At 37.8% G+C, this 27,936-nt stretch overlaps 1 protein-coding gene across 3 annotated transcripts; it reads right to left on the reverse strand.

The window, feature by feature from the left end:
- Positions 1–79: 79 nt before the first annotated feature.
- On the reverse strand, positions 80–27,924 carry gabrb1 (gamma-aminobutyric acid type A receptor subunit beta1). 3 transcript variants are annotated; one of them, XM_058795211.1, is made up of 10 exons: positions 27,225–27,924; positions 26,794–26,885; positions 26,603–26,670; positions 16,913–17,133; positions 10,557–10,639; positions 5,758–5,892; positions 4,861–5,013; positions 4,469–4,719; positions 3,033–3,266; positions 80–1,649 (listed from the first exon to the last, which is right to left on the reverse strand). In XM_058795211.1, exons 1-10 carry the CDS (start codon positions 27,326–27,328, stop codon positions 1,602–1,604), a joined length of 1,389 nt encoding a protein of 462 aa, XP_058651194.1. In that variant the 5' UTR covers positions 27,329–27,924; the 3' UTR covers positions 80–1,601. The 3 variants fall into 3 exon arrangements, with proteins under 3 accessions (XP_058651194.1, XP_058651193.1, XP_058651192.1); XM_058795210.1 differs by having other exon boundaries at positions 2,881–3,266; XM_058795209.1 differs by having other exon boundaries at positions 80–3,266.
- Between the last annotated feature and the right edge of the window lie 12 nt (positions 27,925–27,936).

Here is a 27,936-nt window from a genome sequence, read left to right on the forward strand (position 1 = left end):
AGACTTTTTCCACAAGATCATGTGACACGATTCACTTGTAATCCTGATTAATAGGTTTGCTGTGCACATGTTGAAGTGGATTAAATCAAGTGTGTTGTATGAATGGAATTTTGTCTTCATTACTGTCAGATCATCTTAATAGGTCCATTCCCTGAAGAGCCAAGGGTGATTGGTTTATGAGAACAATTAACCCTTTTTTTATTTATTTCCCAGTTAATTCAGTGTCCATCATTGATTATTAGACTTCCCAGCTCACAAAACACCAATGCCATGTGGTAATGCAACAACAAAGCAATCGAGTACAAAAATCAGCTCTTCACATTATGTTTGGTGAGATATTTTATTTAAATGTCTATGATTTAAAATAAAGTATCCTTAAGAACAACTGTGGTTGCAGTCCTAGGCTTAAATACATAAACTCAAATACAAACACCCTGTCTTATTCAGTGACCGTAAATTCTCCTTCGACACACTCCACATCTGCTCGAAAGTGCACTGGCCAATAGCATGAGTGAAATTACAGAAATCATACACAGATAATAGGATACTGTTTTTAAAAATACTTTTTCTTTTCTTTTTTTTTCTTCTTTTTTTGGCATTTGCTGTTGTAGGCATCTCAAGCCAAAACACCATGTATGAATGATAGATGGCCTATCAAAAGTTAAATATAACTTCACTTTTATGTGCACGTGTTTGTGTATTCATGCTGATTCTGGCTGGAGCGTGTGAATATGCTTTGTTTTTTACATTGCCAGTATTTGATTAGAATTAATGGAGAATTTCATAAAGTTAATTCACTCCTGGACAACAAACTGAGCAGCTCATGTCCCAGTCAGATTGTCACTGAAACAAAAAGAGTGCTGCAATGCAAGCAATTTATTTACATGCCAAACGCATTTGATTTATTTCTAATATTATACTGAATATTAATGCAGGGCATTGGAAAAGCCCTTGAAAGTACCTTTAATTTTGATTATGTGTGGCACCCTTAAGTTATATTTGTTCTATAGAAAAGTGGAAATCCATTCAGAATATTTCTACTCTGTTGTTGTATGTTAAACCCTGTAAAATACATGTTTGTTTGTTTTTTTCTTAAAAGGCACAAGTTTAGCCATAAAGAAGAAAAATCTAATTTGTTATTAAGTCCTATTAGCCATTTTGGTGAGCTTGGATAATATATAACTCACAGTGAATAGCACAGTTTAAAGCTAAATGCAAATGTGTAAGGTAAATACTGTGAAGTCACTTCCTATATAAATAGTTATAACTACATCCCTAAAACAATGCATATATATAAAATCATAGCTACAGTTAGATTGCAATAATGTTAGGATTCTGAGTCAAATACTGAACAACAGAAACTAATATATCACTTTCCTGAAACCGTTTTGTCTTTTAATCTCTTGCTAATGGATTTGGATTTTATATATTGGGTTTTACAGTATAAAATTCAACTGCTGCTATGAATGAAATATGCAGGATTTGTTGGTTTATAAGAAAGAGTAGAGAAAAACATGATGACATCATCTTTCAATACCTGATATGTTTTAATGTACAAATTTACATACTGTGAGGACTTTAAACTCATATCCTGCTTGTCATCATGTGTCGTCATGCTGATGTAAGGACATCCGTTCCTGGCAGGCTGACTACATTTGATAATAGAGAACAAGTGTGTTACATATAGACAGATAATATTTTTTTTAAGTGTAGTCTTAACCAAGCCCTATAAATAGTGTAACCCAGATGATGAGCTCTTTTGCCCATTTCTTGGTAGCAGAGTAGCTAAAATCTTACTAAGACAAACAGGTTTAATCTACAGTATGTGATGTGTCTAAACTGGGGCAGAAGGTCTTGATTTTATAGGAATGTTCCAGGTTTTCGTTCAAGTTAAGCTCCAACAATTGACTATAAAATTACTTTTTAAGGGATTACTATTGGAGGTAAATGAACTTATCTTCAGTAACTATAAAAGTATACGAGACTGCACATTTAGTCTTGCAGTGTACAACTTTCACATCAATTTCAGGTATCCATGAGCATATTGTCCATATTTCCAAGCATGGCATGCCAATATGAATAACTTATGTTATGTGGTATTATTATGTAAAGTGTCTTACTGTAGCCACATTTAAATACTAATACAGCAAATACCAAGCAGAATTAGACTTTTCCTAATCTTTTGCCAGGGTCATATTGACCTCAAACAGAAACAATTTCACTATACTAAATAACTATTGGTTTTCTAAAAAATAAAATAAAACAAAATACCCAAATGCTTGCATTGTTGTAAAACAAAGGGATACAATTTTAATAAAAATCTACTGGGTATAAAAGTACCAGACAAAAGTCATTTGTATTTCTTTTCCCAATTGCAATTATAAAACCTGAGGGATTAGTTAAAATTATTTTCTGTTGTATTGAAATTTATACCACAAATGTTGTCAATAGAGCTTGTAACAAACCAAGAACATCCCTTTAAGACCTTCAGTCCTCTAATATATGCAAGATGGACGATGAAAACAACTTCCAAATGCTGTTTTAAAGATTTAAGCCTGTCTACAGCTGCAGGTCAGAAAAGCCTTTTTCTCCCCATTGTGAAGCTGTACTTTCTGCAGTCAGTGAAACTGATCCTACAGAAGCAAAGTGCAAAAATCTGAGACATTTTTAAACTAATATTTGTGACATAATCTACAATAAACAGCTTTAAAGGTTGGGTAGATATTTTAAGTTATTTTGTCTTATTTAAAAATTATAATATAGATTTATATGATATATTCTTTATAGTTTAATAATTTACAGAGAAGTGCTAGCTACAGAATGCACCTCCTCCTCCTGTCTGACTGACAGTCAAAACCACAAGGAGGGTAAGAGCCTGACCTGATGTGTGAATGGCTGGGTCGAGTCAGTGCTGCTCCCTAGTGGACATAATACAACCAGTATACTAAGTTGAAGAAGGTGTAGGTGATGGGAAAGATGACACGTGACCACTTGTCGATGGCGTTTACGTCTGTCAGGTTTGGAATCTTCACCTTTAGCTGAGCGGCTCGCCTCCTTAGACGACTCTTTTTTCGTGCCATTGGCCTCTCGACAGGGGCAGTGGGCCGGCCGTAGAGGTCCCGACCTGTAAGGGGCTTACGGTATTGGATGCTGGCACTATCATAAGAGAACATGGTGTTCCTCGGGTCCCCAAGAGCACCTAACATCTCTGCCCCGCTAAGGCGCAGGTCAAGGTTTGTCAGGGGAATGTTTCCATGGACATCAACCTTTAATGGAAAAAAAAAAAAAGAGTATATAAGCAATGAAAAGAGGTAAGCTTGGAGGTAAGAGATAAAACTAACAAAAACTTTGAAAAATCATTTTTTACAGTGTAATGAAAAAATTAATTGGTGCACTTTGAAGTACATGTAGAACAGGTCAAAGGGTCAAAGACCCACCGATATCATTTTTCCAGAAACTAATTGATCTGATCCGATACCAAAAATTCTGAGTCTCTGCCGATACTGTTTATTTAATCAACATAGAATTTCTATACATCAGTGTTTTGTGTGTTAAACACAATCTACTAAATATAGACAACTTCATTTTAAAGAAAAATAACAAATGAAAAATATATAATCAAAATCTATGACAAAAATACTATTATAAACTAGGTTAGTGGATAATTCAGCAGAAAAAGTTATTCTAGAAAAATCACAATAATTTTATAAAATCTAAACATTTAGCGTAATAACACTATTTAACGGGGAACAAATATAACTGAATAAGTGTAGGAATAAATCTGGTAAATAGTTACATTGCCCTTTGTATTGGTGTAAAATGCATTCATTAAAAACAAGTAAATATATTTATTTATAATTTCTTTTAAATGTATAGCACAGTAATGGAGGCAGCAACTTCTGATAGGATAGAACGAGAAAGGCTATTAATCTTCTTTCATTGCGCAAAAGTATTATAATACGAAAGGTTCAATACAGAGTGGCACAAAGTGCTAATGTATAACACAGCACTCTGCATAGAAGGGTTCAAAGCACAAAGAGAGGAGATACTGATGCATAGTATATTATATCTGTGTGATGGTATATTGAGCCTTTTCTTTTAACAGTTTTAAACTTCAGTTACTGTGCACTCTTGGAAAGAGTTTCATTGCTTTGACTGTCGTAACCAAACACGACACACAGTTTGAATGCTGAATGGAGAATGACAGATAGCCGCAGCGGAGAGAAGAGTTTATGTGAACTTGACTTAAATATTCATCTGTACCTAACACTGAACTATGGAACAGCTTTAGAACACTTGGAATATAGTGCACAAGAACTTTATGGTGCTTAATGTTTTTTTTTTTTTCGTGGGGCTTAAAAATAACAGAATAGTATACGCAGAATATCGGATTTGGATCGGTCTCGTCTGACCGATACCCAATCCGGCAGAAAACGCCAGTATCGGATCGGTGCATCCCTAGACCCACCTGAACTTTGTTACTCTCCAAGCGACTCTTCTCATTGTTGCTTTTTGCAGCTTTTTCTGCCACTTTCTTCTGTAAGTGTGGACCACGGCCGAAGAATATGTAGTTGACGAAGGCATACTCGAGCAAGGCCAGGAACACAAAGACAAAGCAGCCCATCAGATAGATGTCTATGGCCTTCACATAAGGGATCTTAGGTAAAGTCTCCCTAAGATGAGTGTTGATTGTGGTCATAGTCAGAACGGTGGTGATTCCTAAAGAGAGTCAGTATTACAATGTTTGAAAAAGCTTATTTAGAAACTGGTTGACATCAAAAGTAAATTTACAGTAAGAAGTATTGGAAAAACTGAGGTGAAGAGAAAGTGCGATGAAAGTGTCCACACACAAACACACACCTAGTGCAACTCTTGCAGCGGAAGCATCATAGTTGATCCAGAAAGAGACCCAAGACAGGATGGTGATCAATGTTGAGGGCATGTAGGTCTGCAGGATGAAATATCCAATGTTTCTCTTCAGTTTAAAACTGAGAGACAGACGAGGATATGACCCTGAAAGTGAGAAATGAAAGTACTGTCAGTATAGTACACGAAACACACAGATGAGAAACCTTAAAATACAAGCATTCAAAGAGTCAGTAAGATATTTTAATGTATCTCTTACACTCAACAAGGCATTTATTTGATGTAAAATACAGTAATATTGTGAAATATCATTACTATTTTTAGCAGCCGATACTCCAGTCTTCAAAGTCACATGATCCTTCAGAAATTATTAAGATATGCTGATTTGATGCTTAATATTTTTTATAGAAACAAGAATATCTTTTTTTCAGGATTCTTTAATGAATAGAAAGTTAAAAAAAAAAAACAGCATTGATTTAAAACAGGAAACATTTATAACATTGTATTTTCTGTCACTTTTGATGAATTTTAATGTATCCTTGCTGAATAAAAGAATTAATTTTGTTAAAAAAAATCTTACTGAGGGTATACACAGTATACATTGTGGTTGGCCGTTTAACATGTCAGATTCCTGTCTAACTGGGTGGGTCTTGGCAAGAACAAGCTGCATATTGGACCGGACTTTATGTATCAGCAAACTGCATCATGTCTTTACAACTACACACATATCATTTTTCTGTGCTTACAAATAAAAAACAACTTCATTTGAAAGATTGATTTTTAAACTGACATGAACCGAAGGTAATCAGTGGTTCTGAAGGACAGAGGAGGGCTGACTCATCTCCAAAAAAAGTCTATTCATCTCATGAACATGGAGGGAGTGCACTGTACCTGTGGCAAACACCGCTTTCGTAGACAGTGTTTTATAATCAATAATAGAGAATTGCGGCAGCTCAATGTTGTCCACCCCCGTCACTGAACTTCCTCCCTGCCAGTAGAACTCAATGTCATCTGTGGTGTAGCCATCTGAGAGACAAAAGAGGGACAGAAACATTCATAAATACACCTATAGTCACAAAACAGCATGGGAAAAGCTGCCTCTCTCACATTCCCACAGACTGTGTTGTCAGTAGTGTAAATCAGAATGTGATTGCAGTGAGAACACTTCTGTGAGAGGTCTGGTCCAGGTCTAACTGACAAGATTGTCCCTGTAGACTCTCTGCGCTTATCTCCAAGAGAGCACAGTACTGCAGAACATTAAAGCTTAATTAGAGGATGAAGTCTTGTGATAGTCAATTCTCCCTGTTCTTCATTAAGTTCAATCAAAAAAAAAAAAAACATCAGCCTAGAGTCCTGAGTGACTGAAGCACAGCGATAATCTTCATGAAGTCTACTCATCCCGCTCTGCAATGCTCTCTGAATTTTTCCGTCATTTGAAGTCCTCTCCTCTTTAATGTTTGAATCTAAAACTGCATGTCAAATTTGTGATGTTTGATTAATTGTCGCTGTTTTATACAAATAGGGTGTCCCATGACTGTCCCAAAATGATTGTTAGCCTGTTAACTGTACCAAAATAACAGTGTTGTATTATTGCATAAACTAAATTGATATTCAAATCACTTGTAGTAAAAATACTTTATTTAAATATTAAGTCAACTAACAAAACCATAATATTTAGCTGTTCCACATTTTGCATTAATGACTTCCTCAGCCCTTTAGAGACTTTTTTTCAAAAGCCTAGCAACAAAATCAATTTTTTGGACAAACCTTATCTACATTCCAAGTCTCTCCCATGACATCATAAAGGCAAGTTAATATTTTATATAAATATAAATATAGATCAGTGAACTCATCTTTATGAGGTCATCTAGCAACGTTAAGTGACCAGTTTTAGTTACTTTCAACTGAAAGCAGTTGGCAACACTGGTCAGTGTTTTTTTGTCCTTTGTATTTTGATGGTTTAAATGAAATGTGGGGTCATTAAAAAATAATAATAAATAAAAAATCCACACATCACTTTTGACCACCGTTGTGTTTGGTGGCGTTAGTCTTACAATATGCAAGACCCTGCTTACAGTGTTATCACCGGTGCTTTCAAGCATTTTTCCAATTTTCCAGCCAAAAGAAATGTAATTACTACATTCATTTCTGCAGTTAGAGCATTGACTTGTTGTGTGGAAGAGGTTATTAAATTTCTTACTTTTTCAGTTAAAAAAAAAAAAAAAAAATGTTTGATCTTGACAATCAAGTTTGTATCATTTTATCAACTCCATATCTGTTACATGTCTGCCTGTCTGTGATCCCCGTTTTCCTTATTTGGTTTAGTTCCTGCCCTCATTAGTTAATTATCGTTTGATTGTCTCCACCTGAATTTGATTATGTTGTTTTGTTCTTTTGTTCGCTCCCCTTTATAAGTCCTGAGTTCTCCCTCTTTTGTGTCGGTAATTAAGTTTAATAAAATGGAAAAGTGAGTTGAAGCCATTTGTTCTCTCATCATTCTCTCTTATCGACTCAATCTATGCCACAACCACACATCCGTGTAACAATATCATCATATAACTCCAATATGTCATATCTTTGCTGGAAAGTGTTTGTCTCCTCCTCTTTGCTGCCATCTTGTTACTCCTAACTAGGTTAGGAGACCTCTTCAGCTCTCTTAAATAATTTAGGAGCTGAGATCTACTCTTAACTCTTAGGAACCTTTATGAATCACTCTTATTCTTCTAATTCTTAGGAATAACAGTAAAATGATGTAATTCTTAGAATTTTGACACACTTAGGACTAAAATTTTACTCTGAGTGGCTTTATACATACAGCCCCAGATTTTTTTTAAGGGTTATTTCTCCCAAAAAGGATAATACTGTCATCAATTATTAAAATCACTAGAATATATTTTTAGAAATGTTTTGTATAGCGAAGTCACTGAAAATAGATTCATTCTTAATAAATATTTTATGTTCCTCAGAAGAAAGTAAGTTATTTTTTTTTAAATAACATGAGGGTGAGTAAATGACAGAATTTTCCTTTTTGGGTGAACTATCTCTTTAAGAACACCCTACTTGTGGAAAGTATTTTTGCCTACATTACAGTAAGTCTGATCTTGAATGATGTGTATGTGGTGAAGGTGGCATGGTTTATGTCTACCGTGTGAAAGTGACATGCTTTATGTCTGCTGTGATGTTGTGGTTTTTATTTCATGCTGTGATAAGCATCTCAGAGCTCTGACATGACAGCAGCCTCACAGGGCTACAGCTGTCTGCCCAACAGAGCAGACGCCCAATTACAAACACTGTCTGTCACACCGAGAGAGACAAAGTGCAAAAGAGATGGAGTAGAGGAGATGAAAAAGAGCAAAAAGAAAGAGTGACAGAGTAAGACAGTCGCAGAGACTTAGAAAGATGAAACAGAGAGATTAGTCAGCACAGCCAGATTCTCTGCAGGTGTTTTTCATGATAAATGAGATGATGCATAAATGCATTATGATTACACAACTGATTGCACCAGTATTTTTGCTGCATTGTCATGCAACTGTTGCTTGCAATTGCATGCAATAAAGAAATTTCAGCATCTTTATGTAATACTTTCAGTGAGAACTGGACTATCTTGTTGGTAGGATCTAGGATGTATTAGTTGTGTGTTGTATAAAAACATTTTTCTGCATTAATTCTATATATACAGTATTTTTAGTGCAGTTAATTAAAAAGAATAATGTGAAAAACGTAAGAGACAATTTTCCTACCTAAGGAGCAATACAAGCTTGAATTACTATATTTACTATATTACTATATTAACCTCTTCAGAGGTGATGCCATTCACACAGGACATGCTCATATTGTTAAGAACAGCAAGTAACAGAGTCCAGGACGTGTGTGTCTTAAAATACATAAGACGCTGAAAAAGATGTGATGCAAAAGCTGCATGTACATAATTAAAAAAAAAAAAAAAAAAAAAAAACACAGACAGAATACAACAACATGTCCTGTGTGAATGGCGCCAGAGTCTGCCCTGGGGTGCATTTCCCATACAACGGGCGTAATTCCCTTCTTAACCACCATAGTATATGCATCTCTGGAAAAATTAACTAGTCACGACTGTTTCACAGACTGTATTACGTGTAATCTGGATTACATAATCAGATTACAAAATTTAAGTAATTGTAATTAGATTATAATACATTTTAAAATTCTCTTAATCAGATTAGTTACTTTTTTATGGATTACATGATTACATATTCACACAATGGCTGTAAATTGTTCATAATTTATTGATTCTCCCTAATTCTTCTTTTTTTCTTCTTTGAAATTTCCCTTTCTAAAAATGTTCCTTTCTACTGTGTATATTCACAAAGACAGACAGAAAGAAAAAAATATTTCAAGGAATTCTTTCTCTTTACTTTTTTATATCAATATAGTATGTTTAATTTTAAGTTTAAAACAATTTTAATAAAAAAGCTATCTAAAAGTAATCTAAAAAGTAGTCAGAATACATTACCTAAAGTAACCTAGATTACGTTACTGACTGAAGTTTTCATAAAGTAATCTGTAATCAGTAACAGACTACAATTTGTAAGTAATCTACCCAGCTCTGGTCACGCATCAGTTGTTCGAACCACATTGGTTCAACAATATAAAACTGTTGTCAATAATGGTGGAGTAATAACTTCTGCAAACTGAGATCTAATTAGTGTCAGATTATTGCTGTAAATAATGAGCATGGCATTGGAAGACTAAATTGCTATTTTTGTTCTCTGTTGTTTTGCTTTATTTTCAGATGTTTGATTCAATCGCAGTTTCCTCTTATGTCATACAGAGGGTTCCCTCGGGTTAGTAGAACATATTTTCCCATGCACACTCTTCAAAAACAAAGCTTTCATTCTCAAAGCTTTCAAAACTAAAAATTTAAAATGAAATTTGCGTATATGAAAGAAATAGATTGTACAGCATGTTAGCTTGCTTATTTTGCTCAAGAGCATGATCTACATCCACATCGTACTAACTAGAAACTATGCTTCTAATCACAGGTCACAGAGCTGTAGTTCCAACCACACAACTTCACGACTTTGTTTGTGAATGTTCCTTGGAACTATGGAACTAAACAAAATACTGATTCAAAAGCCACTTTTTGTCTATTCTATGTTTTCATCAGGTACAAAACTATAATGAATTTGAATAATCTTCATATAGGGTTTTTCCACAGTTATTACTGACATATGTGACCCTGGACCACAAAACCAGTCATAAGTAGCACGGGTATATTTGTAGCAATAGCTAACAATACATTGAATGGGTCAAAATTATCGATTTTTTTTATTATGCCAAAAATCATGTTCCATGAAGATATTTTGTAAATGTCCTACCATAAATATATCAAAACTTAATTTTTGATTAGTAATATGCATTGCTAAGGACTTAATTTTGACAACTTTAAAGGCGATTTTCTCAATATTTAGATTTTTTTACACCCTCAGATTCCGGATTTTCAAATAGTTGTATCTCAGCCAAATATTGTCCTAACAAACCATACATCAATAGAAAGCTTATTTATTCAGCTTTCAGATGATGCATAAATCTCAATTTCAAAAAATTGACCCTTATGACTGGTTTTGTGGTCCAGGGTCACATATATTATAAACTGTGATTAAGCCAACTGATTCATGGTTGTTAAAGGTTAAACCACAAACAGCACTTACAACTTTCAATCTCCAGCGTGCAGTTCTGCTCATCCAGCGGGTATCTGCGCAAATCCATCATACAAGCAGCTGTGGTAGTTATCCTACAGATATGAGGTGAAAAACAACACAACACAATACTATTATAATCATGCAGTTGCTTAATGGATCTACAGTTACAGTAAGTGTGAGTCCAACTGATCAAACAAACTTCCATTATTTTAGAAAGTGTGAACACTGTCCAGATGTCAGAGGAGGCAAGTGAAACATTTAAGCTGTACATTTCAGAGCAGATGGTGTTACAGCCACCTGCTTCCACCTGTAATGAGATTTATATTCAAAGCATTGGCTGCTCAGGAAAGCTTTGCAGAACTTTAATTCATGCTAAACTAATATTGATTTGACAAGCACGTGTACTTCTTCATATAACAAAATAACAAATGTAATCATCTTCCAATCAACTAGCGTTAAGAGAAATAGATGGAAGTACTTGGCCGATAATACGCACTAATATTTGCTTATCGTTTTCTCACACGTCATTGAAATGTTCTCTCACAAGCTGCTGGATAAACATCACTGCAGAAACACTGCGTTCTTTATACCACTCTCATGTTTCATCCCTTTTTATTCCTCTCCTGTGTAATTGCCTTAACGCCGTCTCAGTCATGTCTGCAGCCCCTCTTTGAAATGCCTCTGGCTGGATCTTAATTACGCTGAGCTTTAATTAACACGGAAACACACACGCGGTGGCCTTTCAGTGCGTGACTGCTGCACTTTTAGACAACTTATGATGGAACTGCTTCTTCAATCTGCAGTCCTGGATGAGTTTTGGTATAAAGCACATTTTCCTAACAAATACACGTTTGTTAAATGATAAATACACGTTTCCTTTCCACCCCTAAAAACACACTTTATTTTTACCTTATTATACTGCATTGTTTTTCTGAGGGGCAGAGAGATGGTTATCTACTCAGTTATCACATATATTTATAGACACACTCATAGGTGCACAATGCTATAGAGCAGCACATGTCCATACCCCTCAGGCATAGTACATTAGATATAAATTATACAGTATTGAGCAAGATGGAGAGAGAGGGAATATCGGCCAGACAAAACCTGCATATATAACCCTGCACTATGTAGGGAAAGCAGTTTCCCTCTGCAGAAAGACATGAATCTTGACTTGAATTAATCAATATTTTATGTTTTGGCATTTTTAATAGTGACTACTGAACGTCTCGGTTACGTATGTAACCCTCGTTCCCTGAAGGAGGGAACGGAGACGTTACGTCATAGTGACTGACATAAATGGGATCTCACCTGAGAGCCCAATCACCTTTGAGTGTTAACAAAACAAGCCAATGACAGTTGGCATGTGTGCTTTGCGTGCAGACGGACATCAGTTTTTCGCTGAGGATCCGAGACTGTGTGCCCCAGCCATACAGTGGTGGTACCTCAACTGTGGAGACGGGACGTAACGTCTCCATTCCCTCCTTCAGGGAACGAGGGTTGCATATGTAACCGAGACGTTCCCTTTCAGTCAGTCACATTAGACGTTAAGTCATAGTGACTGACGTAAATGGGATCCTTATGAAAAGGCCACTATTGCTGACCCCCTCCGATGCCCTGCGGAAGCCGGCAAGTCCCCCCACACCAGTTGGGACGGAAGATAGGACAGGGCTTAGGCAGAGATGAGAGCCACTGCTGTTCCGTACAGTAGGTATGGATAACACTGGGAAAGCGTACCTAAGTAGGGGAACGCTACAGAACCCACATCCTGCGTAAAGGAGGTACCATGTGCAGATTACACATATTGACTGGCCAAGGGCAGTACTACATATGGAAGTCTCTGAGGTAGACTCAGCCAGCCTGGGGTGAGATCAATACACAGCAGAGACGGCAGAAGGTCTCTGGCAGGGAAAGACACAGGCTCACTGTGAGGGGAGCCGTACCATGGAAGAATACACATGTGGGATCACCCGAAGGGGAATCACTACACACGGGCACCTAGCCCAGCACAAGGGCTGAACTTGGGCAAACACACGAGTGCTGGACCTGGCGTCTGGTGCTTATCCACGCCTGACTGCCAAGGGTGTGGGAGGAACTTCAACAGTATTCGCCAAGGGGAACTGAACTCAGAAGCAAGCGTGATCGACACCGAGCGGGTCCGGTGTTACTGGCCACCTGAGGCGAGTACACAGGAAGACACAGGCTCTACACGGAGATTTCTACACGAATCTCGCAAACATGTTAGGGGTTGCCCAGTCGGCAGCTCTACAGATGTCTGCTATCGAGGCGCCCCGCGCCAATGCCCAAATGCCCACCTCTCATAGAGTGTGCTGTTACTCCGAGGGGACACAGTGAGCGTTGGGCCTGGTAAGCTAGGACTACAGCCTCCACTATCCAGTGGGCAAGTCTTTGTTTGGAGACAACCTTTCCCTTCTGCTGTCCTCCGAAGCAGACAAAGAGCTGTTCTGAGATCCTGAAGCTCTGCGTAGGGGAGATCCCAAGAGGGTACCAGATGAGGGCGCGGAGGATTTACCTTCCTGGCCCCTCTGAGGAACCTGATGACCAAATTGTGCTTCCCCATGGACTTGCCATCTACTGCATCGTGATGTGCGGCAATAGCAGCAGCATACACTTTGAGGGTGGAAGGAGACAGCCTTCGCTCCAACCCATCTTGCAGGAAAGACAGCACGACCACAATCAGGCATCTACGGGGGGCTTCCCAGTGGGAAGTACACCGATCAACGAACAGGTTCCACTTCAGCCTGTAAGCGTGTCTTGTAGACGGGGCTCTAGTTGAAGTGATGGTGTTTACTACCGCTGGAGGTAGCCCACCTAGAACCTCCGCGTCCCATCCAGGGACCACACATGGAGATTCCACAAGTCTGGACGCGGGTGCCAGAGGGTGCCCCCTCTCTGAGAAAGGAGATCCCTCCTCAGAGAAATTTGCCAAGGAGGGGCTGTCGCAAGGAGCATCAGTTCTGGGAACCAAGTCCGATTGGGCCAGTATGGTGCCACCAAAAGGACTTGCTCCTCGTCCTCTCTGACCTTGCACAGGGTCTGTGCGAGAAGGCTCACTGGGGGAAACGCATATTTGCGTAGGCCCCGAGGCCAGCAGTGTGCCAGCGCGTCTGTGCCGAGGGTCCCCTCGGACAGGGAGTAATACAGCTGGCAGTGGGACGTGTCCGGGGAGGCAAACAGGTCTACCTGGGTGTCCCCAAAGTGTCTCCAAGTCTCGGAGTGGGGTCGCCATTCTCCCAGAAGGGCGGGCTGATGTGAGAGCAGTCAATGCAAGGACGGATGCATTGAAAGATGCGTTTCTGTGTCAACATCCTGAACGGGAGCTTGTGAAGGGCCCGGTTCAGGACGGGCAGGTCCAAGATTGGTCATAACCCACCGCCTTTCTTGGGTACGATGAAGTAAGAGCTGTAAAACCCTGACCTCAACTCGGCTGGAGGGACCGGCTGTATCGCGTCCTTCGACAGCAGGACCGCGATCTCTGCACGCATGACAGGAGCATCATTGTTCAGCACAGAGGTTAACCGAATACCCCTGAACTTGGGAGGGAATTGAATCGCATAGCCGAGTCTGATGGTTCTCGTGAGCCAGCGAGATGGTCTGGGGAGCGCTAGCACGAGCCCAAGCACGAGACACAGCGATCGTGACCGTCAGATGAAGCCAGGAAACGACCACATCCAGAAACACACAAGCTGTCTTGCAGACACTCTCGGAGATTCGCAGAAGGCTCGGCTCTGAAGCGAAAAGCTGATGTGCGTCTGCACGCGCTCTCCTTTTATACCCGCGCTGCGGGGCGGGGTGCACGTGGCAAAGCACGCACGCCAACTGTCATTGGCTTGTTTTGTTAACACTCGAAGGTGATTGGGCTCTCGGGCGAGATCCCATTTATGTCAGTCACTATGATGTAACGTCGAACGTGACTGACTGAAAGGGAAAGTTAGTTCTCTTCTAGAGAGTTTTTTAACATACCAGAACTGATACACTTTTTGAATTATTTTCTTTTTAAGTCGCAGTAATAGAAGCTTGAGAAGCAAAGTTGCATAAGATATCAAAGCGTATTTATTTTTCTTAAAAAATGTTTTTTTTATATATATGATTTTCTTATATATCAGATTTTTTACACAGAAGTTATTACTTTTATTCAGCAATTAAACTGATTAAACATTAAAATGATTAAAAAGATTAAGTAAAGAATTATGAAGTTACAAAAGATTTCTATTTTTTCTGTTTTATCTTTTTATTCATCTTGAAAAAAATTATCATGGTTTCCACAAAAATATTGAACAGCACAACTGTTTTCAACATTGATAACAATATTTCTTAAGCCTCAAATCAGCATATTAGAATGATTTCTGAAGGATCATGTGACACTGAAGACTGGAGTAATGACTGCTGAAAATTTAGCTTTGCCATCACAGAAATAAATTACATTTTAAAATATAAATAAAGAAAACAGTAAATAATAATATTTAACAATATTACTGTAATATTGTTTTTACTATATTGTCTGACTTTTTCAAAAACATTAATACACCCAAACTTTTGAACAATAGTACATATAATTTACTCATGATTTACATTTTCTGTTCTCTTACAAATTTATTTATAACTATTTATGAGAAATGATTTGCTCCCTGGGTCCAATCCCAACCTGGTCTCATAAAAATACGTACCTCTGCGCACTTTTTGTGCGACACCGTTTTACATACCTTGCTGCACGTTTCACCGCAGTTTCAAATAGAAATGTCCACTGAGTGGCGCTAAAACACAGGTTCAATATGTGAACCCTGACACGTTTTTATTACGTAGATATTGGTACGTATTGCTGTTTTTTTATTACGTTGCTTCAGATACGTATTGCGGCGGTTCAGAATTCAAATATCCGGGGACTGTCGCTAAAGGTTAATGCTCTATCGTGTTGAAAATATGCCCTACACCAAATCCAGCCCTAAACCTACCCGATAGTGTTAACAAATGCAAAACTGATATAAAAACGTATTAGCTGATGCAACTGTGCCATTTGAACTTCCTTTTATGCAGATTTTAACTGCTTTCTCGAATCATAGTTACACTGGATTCGAACCGGTGCTTCTCGTCTTCTAAGTCCGTCTCAGTGAGCTACCGAACAAACTTGTCATCTATGAAAACCCATAGATATGAAGCTGGATGTGTGCGATGCTAACGTTCAAAAGCATTAGTTTTCAAATCTCCCAGCATATTAATATTGTTTTGAAGTCATAGCATGATATTCTTCAAGTAATTGTGCGAAAATTAAGCTTTATTAATTGCAACTCTGTAAATTTGTGTGAAAGTGTTCACTTATTTTGGAAACTGCAGTGATATGTACTTATTGGTACGTATTTCATGTGACGCTTAAAAGTGCACCCAGGTACGTAAATGCCATGAGACCAGGTAGTCCAATCCAGGGTCCAGATTCAGACTTTGCTCTGCTTATTGCTGACATCTATCTTAAGGCTGGAATACACTCCGCAACTTTTAAAATCAGAACAGAATTTAAAACACTGGGCATCATACACCTACTGACTTTGTAATAGTCACAGAGGAAAAACTAGCCATCATACACTAAACAACTGAGGATATCACACTACCAGACTTTAAAGTTGTTCCAATCACAACAAAAATGTGTGCCCTGTTGCTAGGAGATGCATGACAAATGAAAAAAATATGTGTTCTAAAATCATCAGAAAATATCAAACATGTTTGGAATCTTCTGACTGGATGGAATCAAAGTCTGAAGCTGAAAAATCGGAGTCTGTGACCATCATACACTACACGATTTTATATGAATTCTGTCAACTCTTATCTGCAGACTGGCTCTGACTTTGGCATCTAACGTCGACTTATCCAAACTGTAAACTGGAGGAAAATCGGGGCAAAATTCATGTAGTTTATGCCAGCCTTTAGACAAAAAAAAACAAAAAAACTAACATTTGTGGTTCCATGAGCATAGATGTCAAATTTCAAATTGTGTTCTTCCAGAAGGCTTCTACACCAGCCAAGCAAACTGCCATTGAGATGAATAGGACGTTGACAGAATAGCCTGGTTCAACCAGGACAAAGACACACTCATCTTTCTTTGGTAAACAGAACCTATATTCCCTGACTGAGACAGGATACACATCTCTCACTGGGCTTTAAAATCGAAAAAAGCACCATCAGGACAGCCAAGGGAATAGGGTCAGCTAAAAATACAGCATACACATGCAGACAGAGATTAATGTAAAGATGCACACACACAAAAGAACCAAACATTAATCTAATGCATGAGACAAAGAAGAAGTGACACAAAAAATATATTAAAAAAGATGCACAAACACAAACTTACTGACCTGAGCCCATAGAGCACAGTCCCATCAGGATGCAGACGAATCATGCGATTCTTCACTGTGACCCCATGGACAAAAGATTTCTTGTCATTTATAAAGTAAGTATCAGGCACCCAGAGTTGATCAGCTACTCGGTTATCCAAAGTAAGATTGAGAGGAATCCCTGTGTAGGACAGGCGCTTATCACGCCAAGACTGCTGGAAATACATGGTGATGGTATAGTCCTGAAAAACACAAAAAACTGTTCATTTCATCAATTCCAAAGTACACATTAATGCCAGATTGTCACTGCATTAGATACAATATATAAAAACAAGTGGCATTTACTGCAAAGAAAGACAGCATAAGCACATATTTCAAATAAAACATATTTGGTTTCAAATGATAAAATGTTAAATTTACAGTTCAAAATGTCTTTCTGGTTGTCATGTGCATCACTGCCTTTAAGTATACATGGAAAACTCGGACCTCCAAGTCTGGCATCCATTATTACAAGAAGTCATGCATTCAAGTCGGACACATAACAAGGAAATAGCATAAACAAAACAAAAGACTGATATTGTGAAAAAACAAACCCATCTACGTCTGAATTCAAAATGAAATGAATTCAATATAAAAATTATCCATTTCTATCACTTATTTATACATGAAACCAAACAACATGTTTGTGTTACATAAAGCAAACCATGAGACGAATGCTAATTACCAGCTATTCTGTACATCACAGCTTCAAAATTACTCAAATACAGCATATAAAAATTCAAATAACTTGCAAAATCATTCATTGTTCTGAGAAAAGCTTGAGTTGCTTGTTTTGTTTGCAGTTCACTTGATTTAATGTGTTGTGAATCTAATGCAATAAAATTCATTTTTATGACTTTAAGTGTTAATTTAGAGTCAAAAATGCGCAAAAGTATGTACAGTGCATACAAGAATAAAAATGCTAAATGAAAATTGTGTGGGTTTCCAGTGGTTTTAAGAGTTAAAACGTGCATGCAAACAAAGTAATTACGTCACAAACTAAAATTTATCACTGCTGTGCATCTCGTTCCCCGTTTCATCTGCATTTGTAATCTCAGGGAGGACATCTGCATCCTTTTCTGACATATCTAAGTGGATGTCAACCACCTCGAGGCTAAGCTTCCCTTCCCTTCAGCCAAGACCTCGCTAACCCAGTTTTTCTCAGCTGAAGGTCACACAGCCACTGCCTCCAGATGTGTAAAAACACAAAGCATCATCCAAGATGACAAGCTCTCCTTTGCAGACAAAACAACACAATTATTACAACTGCGTGGCCCTGGTGCTTCATGCTCCACAATAACATAAAGCTGGATTTCATTCATCATTGCTTTGAGGTCAAGTTAATCAAGTCTGTGAAATCACCAACTTAAATGAAACTAAATTAGATCCCGTTCCAACAGTACATCCATATTTCAGACACTGCTCTGCTCTCAGTAATTGCCACTTACATGACAGTGCACTTCATTTAGGTTTGCTGTGAAAAGGAAAGAGTCTCTTAAGATCCCAAATGTGCTGGGACTAACTGTAAAGTCAAAGGTTATGCTGAAAACCGCAGCCACATTTGCACAGAGCTTCTGCTTAAACTCCATCTCCCAGTCACCACGTTTCTCAGCTGAATAAGTGGTGAAACAAATTAAGTTGAGATCCCATTAAACCAACATGATAAATGAGAGTGAAGGTTAAACAGACAGAGTGGATTCTCCCTGTCTCTCACAGACACTTACAAACCCCTATAAAACAATCACAGCATCTGTCTGTGTCTGTTTTAAGACACGTTTTAATTTACGGAGCTAATGCAGTCCAGAATCAACTTTATGCATCTTTAAAAAACCAACACTGATATAGGTGAGGGGATTACAACAACTTCTGACTGTATTAAATGAGAACTAATTACTGTAGACCAGAGGTTCCTCAAATTTTTTGTGAGACGCAAAATACTTACTCAAAAATTAGATTTTAAGTTAAGATTTTATTAATTTGACATCAAATTTGCATATTCACATTTGACATCCGATGATGGTTTATGTTCATGTGACATGCAAAGTAACCAACAAATATTTGATAATTATAACTATTTTATTCTACTCTGCAAGTTATAATACATATGTTTGTCTTAAACTCTTCACTTTCTAACGTTCAACCCCCCAACTTATAATATTTAAAATAGAAATGTTGAAAATAGAAATTTTGAAAATTATGCAGATGTAAACAAAGTTCCCAAATGAACGTTAAACTCCCAACGCATGCAGAGACTGAGTTTGTGAGAAGCAGCATTTACTGTTGTGGCCATATCACATCTAATAATCATACAGTTGAGATTCAGAACCAATTGTGAAAAGTTTACTTTTTACTTTTAAATTTTCTTTGTTCCAGTCCATGTTAACATTATTGCTGTGATCAAAACAGGACAGTTGCATCTCCCGCTGTTCTAGGTTCAACTGAAAAGCATGAAATCGGTGCTGAATGCTGTGCAATTTATTTCCCCAGTTTAAGATACAAACTGTGTAAAAATATAACACAACAAATTAAAGAGACTATCTGTCCTGCTGTGATTACAAATAAAATATTGAGAATACATTATACCCAACTGAATAAATGTTTTTCAAGCAATTTAATTTCTCTCATTTTCCTTTTTTTATAAGCATTTGAATAGTGCAGTATAGATCTAGATATATGTTCTTGTGTTTTAGTGTAGTAACAGTTTAGCACAAGGCGCTGTTTGCTGCAATGCAGTAAAATTTGATCCTATCAATATTAACCCAGGGAATATGCAACATCTTTCATTAAACACATAAAAGGAACAGCAGTGATGATTAAAAATGAAAATAAATTTGATTAATTAGTATTCTCCATATGTGTGATGTACTAAAAGCACTTCAGATGTTTCAGTTGCCCTAAAGGGGTGCAGGTAGGTCCTGTCCCAGCACTACTGCTCCTCCACACTCATCTGTACTGCAAAGTCTCAGTTAAGATTCTTCTCACAGAGCACACGCACATCATCCAGCACAGTTTGCAGATTTAAAACTGCCTATGCAATCACTTCATAACATGCCTTTGGGGGGGAAAAAAAAACGTCCTGAAAACATTTTTATTCTGAGACTATGTACTGCATGAATCCATAAACCTTAAACTGAAATTTGTAAAAGCTACTAAGATGACTGAGATCTTGTTAAATATAACAAGTGACAAGAACTTTGGGATCCTTCAGGAAGGACAGATGATACATGCAGATTTGCCCACATTTGATGTTAGGAATAATAGTATCTATCATACTTTTTTTCTTTTCACCTCACTGAATAATACTTATGACATACACTACCATTATTTGATCACAAATACAGAACAAACAGTAATACCTTTCAATATTATTACAATTTAAAATGTTTCTATTTTAATAATGACGTAAATGTAATTGTCACGATAAGCACACACACACACACACACACACACACACACAAGGGAATCGAGGAGATGAAGATAAACTTAACATAAACAGTCCTTTAATAATCCAAACTCAAAATCCAGGGAACACAGAACAGGCAGAGACACACAGGAACACGACATCGACGTTAATACCGGACAGGAAACAAGGGGCAGAACACACTATAAATACTCAACTAAACGAGGGAATTAAACAAACACAGGTGGGACAGAATTAATGAACCAATAAAGACAGGATCAGGAACAAAACCAAATATGGGCATACATGAGGGAAAACTAAGTCAAGAGGAGCATGAGACAGAAAACCACAAGACAAGACAGGACACAGGTCTGACAGTAATTTATTCCTGTGATGCAAAGCTGAATTTTCATCAGTCATTACTCCAGTTTTCAGTGTCACATGATCCTTCAGAAATCATTCTAATATGCTGATTTGCTGCTCAAGAAACATTTCTTATTATCAGTGTTGAAAACAGTTGTGCTGCTTAATATTTATTTTGTGGAATATTTTTTCAGTCTTCTTAGATAAATAGAAAGTTTAAAAGAACATCATTTATTTAAATCAGAAATATTTTACGTAAAAGTCTTTACTGTCCCTTTCAATCGATTTCATGCATCCTTGCTAAATAAAAGTATCATTTCTTTAAAAAAATCTTATCAACCTCAAACTTTTGAACGGTTGTGTGTTGAAAATAAAATTATGTATAATAAATGTATTACTATGATTACTGTTATTATTCTATATTTCTATGTAATCAGTTCATAAACAATTCTCACATAAATAATTGCAGGCTGTGATATTACAAATGTTCTTTTTTAGAAGTTTTGAGTAGAGTAAGTTACAATATTTTTCACTGTTCTGAATAATTTTACATCAAAAGATCAAGGAAATTATATTTCTAATAATATCAACCTTTATTTATAAATAAAACACATAACTGCTCTTCAGACGGAAAGGGTGCAGCCCCGTGAATATGACAACATTTGAGTGTATTTATGTGAGTGCGGCAGAAAACAGAAGACAGAAAGAGAGAGAGGTTGGGTGTGCCTCAGGTTCACTTAGGACAAATGCCTCCTTCAGCTTCTATTATTAGAAGCAGCTGTTGCCCCTGACAACCGCTTAAAATCATCACTCCAGCACCTCAACTTCTTCACAGAGCACCCTGACAGATACACACACAAACAAAAATACAAATGCAAATGCTAAAGGAAACGCACCATCAGACACATGTACACACAATGGAGGCCATACTTTACTGTATCACAGCCCTATCTGACAGTGCGGTCTAAAATGAACTCATTTCACTGTGCCCATCACACTGAAGACATCACAGAGGAACAGAAGAGTAGAGGCTGAGAGAGATACTCACTTGAGTGGAACACAACAGGATTAAAAGTAGCGAATAAAAGAAAAAGAAAGAAAAAATAAACTATGAGACTGAGGACAAGGACAGCTGGAAAGGAAATCACTGCAGAACAATCTGCTTTGGTTTGGTGCAGGTTGCTGCAGAATTAAAGTCAATGTGAATTCAGACTTTGTTTATTTAGGCAACTGCTTTTTTATTAATTGAAAAGCCTTTTTTTTTTTACGGTGTAGGAATTGATATGAATCTATTCAAAAACCTGAATGTAAATGCAATATGGTAGACACACACAGCCCTAACTAGAATGAAGCTAGACCAAATGCACGTAAATCAATTATCAGGTTATTTGGTTATGAATATTGCTTAACAAGTCATTTGTATATTGATTAATATTATCCACCCAGCTAACAAAGAATGTTCTTAGAACATTGGCTAATGTTCTGGCAAGGGTCTCAAATGTTCTTCCACTAATGTTGATGGAAAGTTAGTTCCCTGGTCTTTAAGAATGTCATGATAATGTCGAAACGTTGGAACAAAACGTTATTCATACAATGTTCACGGAACATATAAATGAAACATTACATTTCTCATAATGTCAGCAAAATTTCACATTCCCTTAAAGGATTAGTTCACTTCCTGAATAAAAATTTCCTGATAATTTACTCACCCCCATATCATCCAAGATGTTCATGTCTTTCTTTCTTCAGTCGCAGCTTCAAAGGGCTCTACACGATACCAGCCGAGGAATAACGGTCTTATCAAGTGAAACAATCTTGTCATTTTCTTTAAAATATACAAATTTACATACTTTTTAACCACAAATGCTTGTCTTGCTCGACTTCACACATTACGTAGTCATGTTGGAAAGGTCATGCGTGACAGAAGTACCGACCCAGTGTTAACAAAGCAAACATGCAAAGTCAGTCAAACGTCCTTAACAAAAAAAAGGTAAAATGTCTGACAATTTTGAAGATGGAAGAGAAAATGAGATTGAGTTTTTCACTCTACTCTACCTTTTTGAACCAAAGTACACAGATGAAGAACTAACTGTGTGTGACCTTTCCAACGTGATTACGTAATGCGTGAAGTTGCAGATGCGCATTGCAGAGCTAGAGCAAGACCAGCATTTGTGGTTAAAAAGTATATACATTTTTATTCTTTTTAGAAAATGACCAATCATTTCGCTAGATAATATCCTTATTCCACGGCTGCGATCGTGTAGAGCCCTTTGAAGCTGCACTGAAACTGCATTTTGGACCTTTAACCCATTAGCCACCATTGAAGTCCACTATATGGAGAAAAATACTGAAATGTTTTCCTCAAAAACAACTGAAGACAGAAAGACATGAACATCTTGGATGACATGGGGGTGAGTAAATTATCAGAAAAATGTTATTCTGGAAGTGAACTAATCCTGATGTTTTCTCTAACATTTAAGTAACCACGAAAAAAAAAAAAAAAAAACATTTTTTAAAACATTCAGAAATAACATTTTCATAACTTAATGGGAATGTTAGCAAAATGTTCTTAGAACATATTTTTGTTAGCTGAGCATTAGCTTGCATGGTCTAAGTGACATCAGAAAAGGAAAGATGAACCTATTATATTTGTTGTTATAAATACTCTATAAATTTTTTCTTTGAATATAATGCACTGATTAATAATTTACAATAAGTCCTATAATGTGAGCAGAGAAAGTAAAAGTGAAGTCTATTTTGCTGAAGTCCGCACCAGCTGTTAACAAAAACACCAGCATCACGCTGCAGCCAAGAGTCCACTTCTCACATCGAGCATCTTTTACTGCAAACTTAACATGTATCCTCACACTGCAGTCACGACGTGGTGAGCGAGGGCAACTGAGGTAACCAGCAGTGTACATTAACAATCAATGCAGGAGCGTACAAGAGCTGGCTATGAAGCTGTGACAGCACTGAGAACAGCTGACCTTCTGCAATATTCTTATGGGAGCTGCAGTAGATTATCTTTTAGTTTAACGCAGTTTCTAAATTGGCTATTTAAATTCTGCTTTTTCTCACTTCTCCGCCAAATCACCTTTCTGTTCTTGTGATAAGGATTGCAGTGCTCTCTGAACCTGTGATTTTCTGTGCTATAAAAAGCAAAGAAAAAGAAAACACATCTGTCGATATCTGACGCTTCAATCATGAAGTGTTATGAAAATCATGTCGAAGTGTATGTGTGTCTTCATTTCAAGCAAACAAACAGGAGAAAATGGGATGAGAGTTTGCAGCGAGGCAAAGAGTGTTCAATATCTGATTTTCTAAAAGCACTAGGGATGCACTGATATTAAAATTCTGGCCGATAGCAATAAACTGATAATTATTTTCATTTAATGGATGATAACTAATAAATCACTGTTATTAAATTTATATGCTTATTCGCTTACAATTAAAAACAAATAAGAGTTTTTTAAATGGTACGTGAATTCAGGCATCAAATTATAATATTCAGAAAAAAATAGTATTACTGAACTAGTAGTGTTTCTACAGTTTAAGTGGGCATAATATTAAAGGTAATCTAGATTTTAAAATTAGGTAGGCCTAATTAATTATCAAATATCTGCAAATATATGTAATTTCAACCAATAATCAGTAAGAGACATGGTAAATGAAAAATTAATATGGTACACTGGAAAAGTGTTAACCTGAAATTTCTATTTCTACCTGATTGAACCTTTAAAATTGTTTTGTAGGTGTATTTATGTTGATCCAGCGATTTTAAATAAAATAACCATTAAGATGCTGAATCTTATTTTGAATCACATTTTTTTTCAGCCTACCTCCCTAAAATCACATCAAATTGTTGAAAGCTACACCTTTTTAATGCTAGTCTCTGCAGATACTCCACAAAACTGACAGCAACTTCCACACCAAACTTGACTTTTGTTCACATCACATTCAAACACATCTAAATTAATTCTTGTGAAATTCACCATTGACCGGTATGAAAAGCAATCATGAGAAACTGATGAGATAAAGAACTTCAAAACAGAGCATAAGAACACTTTAAGATACACCAGATCTTTGATTCCTTCCGCCCTTTCAACAGTGAATGTAATCAACTCTACATAATAATTCATAACTCATCATTCATTTCAAACTCCACAATTACCTTTGGGACGGTTTCTTGTACCCTGACTTTGCCACAACTGACATAAACTGCTCCAGGTGGTATTTCTATATACTGTACATTTAATCTAACCATTTTAGGTTTTATTTAAATGTATATTTCTATAGAAACAGAATTTCTAGACACAGTGAGTCCTGAAGCAGCTGCTGCAACGCTAAGTATCTTTCTGCTGCGCCTCACTAACTCCCGCCATCATGTGTCATCCCTGAAAGGCCTCCCACTTGCTAAAATAATTAATGTATGACAAACCACCACAGAAATGGCTTTTGTTCAGGCCCACTATCCATAATTCACAAAAAAAGCTTTTTCCAGTGTGGCCAAAGTGACACCTTGTCACAACAAAAGTGCCAACCTCAACCTTAGACCTGAAGTATCCTAGAAAACCCCCAGAGTGCATCAGCCTTCAGAGTGGCTACAACAGAACACATTTTATTCTTACTACTATCTTATCATTTTGAAAAGAAAATTATCTGCATTAATCTCCAGTTCAGGGCGATCGTCCGGGAGACAAAAGGGTGCTCACATGTCCTCTGTAGCAGTTTGTTCTCAAACAGGGGACTGGGGCCCATTGGAGGCCTTCAGAACTCCCAAAGAGGTCACAGGATTAATTAATCACATTATTTTAAAAATTCATTCACAAAGAAATCAATATGTACATTGAAAGAATATTCCTTTTTCCCCTCAATATTTTTTTTTTTAATTGAAGAGCACACCAAAGTAGAATCTTTGCTCTTATAGAGTCTTATGAAAAAATAATTGTGGTTAATTATTTTTATCAACACTCCTAGGGCCAGATTTACTAACAGATTGTGCCTGCGCAAACCCTCTTTTGCTGTTAAAATCTAAAGACATGTAATGAAACATTAGCAATGAAAAGGCTAGCCTTATTGCATATGCATTTGTACAAGGTTTTCTTTCAGATACAAAATTTATGGGAGGAGAGTATTTAAATGAATCCGGCAAGGTTAAATGAATGCTGCAAGATCAGTAGTCAGTTTACTCATATTTGCACCATTATTTAACACCCCTACAAAATGTCTTAACCCATTTTGCACCTGTGTTGATAGTAGCTTTCCCACACTTGATTTTCATCGGATCTGCTTGTTTGTGATCCTACAATAATTAGCTTTGCTCTTGGTAGATCCTTTGAATATTGTGTTGGACAATGGGGGGAATGCAAAGCAGTTAAAAAGGTTGAGAAATGCTGCTCTATATACAGCATACTCATTGGGCATGGGCCAATAAATTTAAGCTAATTACACAACCTACGAACCATTGACCATCATGATCATCTTCATCAAAATCATCTTTACTTCTATTTCAGAGTGGCATTAAAATCACTGTTGTGTTTTAGCATCAACCTACTCCAACCTGTGGGTGTGCATATATGGGGTCTTGTGTGCATGCTCCTGCTTATTTTGTCCTTCTATGCTGAGTCAGAGTAAAGGCTTATGTCAGTTCAGTTCCAATGCCAAAACAATCATAATGCAAAATGAACACAATGCCTCTCTAATCTCAAAGTCAGCTGTGCTTGTGTGTATGTGAACAGGAGAGAAAACAGTAGCCTGTAGCTCTTTCCTGAGTGGACTACAACAGCAGACTCTAGTCTATTCTCCCACTTTATCCATCACTGCTGCCTTAATAGGTTGTGTTGACAGAGATGTCCCCTTCCTTAATAGCCCACCATCTATTAAACAATCAGAGCAGCCTTTAGACTCACCATGTTCACTTCCGACACCATGTCGATACTGGCGATGTCGATACTCATAACGACATCAACCGGAGGACCTGCAAAGCAAACAGACACCACAATCTCTCCAACATGGCCTGATGACAGTCAATGATCCATCAAAATGGTCACATCCATCAGTGAGAATGGAAAAGTGTTTTAAATCAATATAACGCCTTTACCTCCAAAGTCAGGCCTGAGACGGATGTCATAGCCTTTGAGTAGTTTATCCACAGTGACTTTGACATATGACATGTTGCTTGGTTCGTTTACACTGTGGAAGAGTAGTGTGATACTTGAGAAACTGTGACTCAAAGAAACCAGGACTTGAAGAAGCAAGTGCAGTGATGGTTTAAACTGTCTCCTAGGCTGACCAACCTGATCTTAGCTGGTCTACCAGCCTGGCCAAGCTAGTCTAGCTAGTTCCTCAGCCCAGCCATGCTCATGCTCATCTGGCTTCCAGCCTGACCGTCTGAAAAGTGCCCAAACCTCTCTGAAACCAGCCAATAGGCTGGGAGACCAGCTAAGCCCAGCAAACCATCTTAGGCTGGTTTAACATGGCTCCGCAGAGAATGCAGGCAGACTGATAACACACAAGCACGTTATGTCTTACCTGTGCGCTGGCGGACTACGACCCACCGTCAAAGCCACGAGCACAAGGAGACACAAGATCCCCGCGCGCCAGTGACCCCGAGCGATCAGCATCCCTCTCATCATCGACCGAGAAGCAGCAGCCCAAACTTAGTCTGAAGAAGCGCTCCAGAAAATTCAACTACACGGCAACGCATGCGCGACGACGAGACCAACATCAAAATACTACAAACGCAAAAAAAAAGAGAGCAACTCTAACGAAAACCAAAGTGGCGCGCGAGGCGTTCTTGCGTCTGTCGCGCTCTCCGGTGCTGCTGACGCTGCTGGCGGAGCGGATCAGTATGCCGGTCAGATCCCATCGCCAGCGGGTCACTGGACACGACAGCTCATGGATGGCAGTCCTTCGCGTGTCTTCCTTGTTAATACCGAGGAGCTGAACGTGCTGTCGCGTTGAGATTATGCGCCTATTCCTTCCGTGAGCCTAAAACGGTTCAGTCTGAGGCAGACAGAGCTGAGTGCGTAGTTTTTGCCGGAGGAGGTGTGTGCACCTGACTCAAGAGCTCTTTCGCGGCATCTTTCAATTTGCGGTGCATCACGCGCCCGAGACAGAGTGAATTATTTGTTAGAAACTCGGAAAACGCATTAAAACAGCGGGCACCGCGAAAAAACCGCATTAACAGCCTATCTGGAGACCGTGGGAATAATTAATGTGCAGAGACGGACAGGGCGCGTGA

The sequence above is a fragment of the Onychostoma macrolepis genome, chromosome 13 (genome assembly GCF_012432095.1).
Source record: "Onychostoma macrolepis isolate SWU-2019 chromosome 13, ASM1243209v1, whole genome shotgun sequence".
Lineage (NCBI taxonomy): Eukaryota > Metazoa > Chordata > Actinopteri > Cypriniformes > Cyprinidae > Onychostoma > Onychostoma macrolepis.

What these genes read in the sequence shown, in the direction of transcription:
- gabrb1 (XM_058795210.1), bottom strand. Translation starts at nt 27,328, where the DNA reads ATGATGAGAGGGATGCTGATCGCTCGGGGTCACTGGCGCGCGGGGATC. An exon ending in TCTCAGGCCTGACTTTGGAG is followed by an intron (nt 26,671 to 26,793) that starts GTAAAGGCGTTA and finishes TTTGCTTTGCAG; the next exon opens with GTCCTCCGGTTGATGTCGTT. An exon ending in ACTGTGCTCTATGGGCTCAG is followed by an intron (nt 10,640 to 16,912) that starts GTCAGTAAGTTT and finishes TCATATCTGTAG; the next exon opens with GATAACTACCACAGCTGCTT.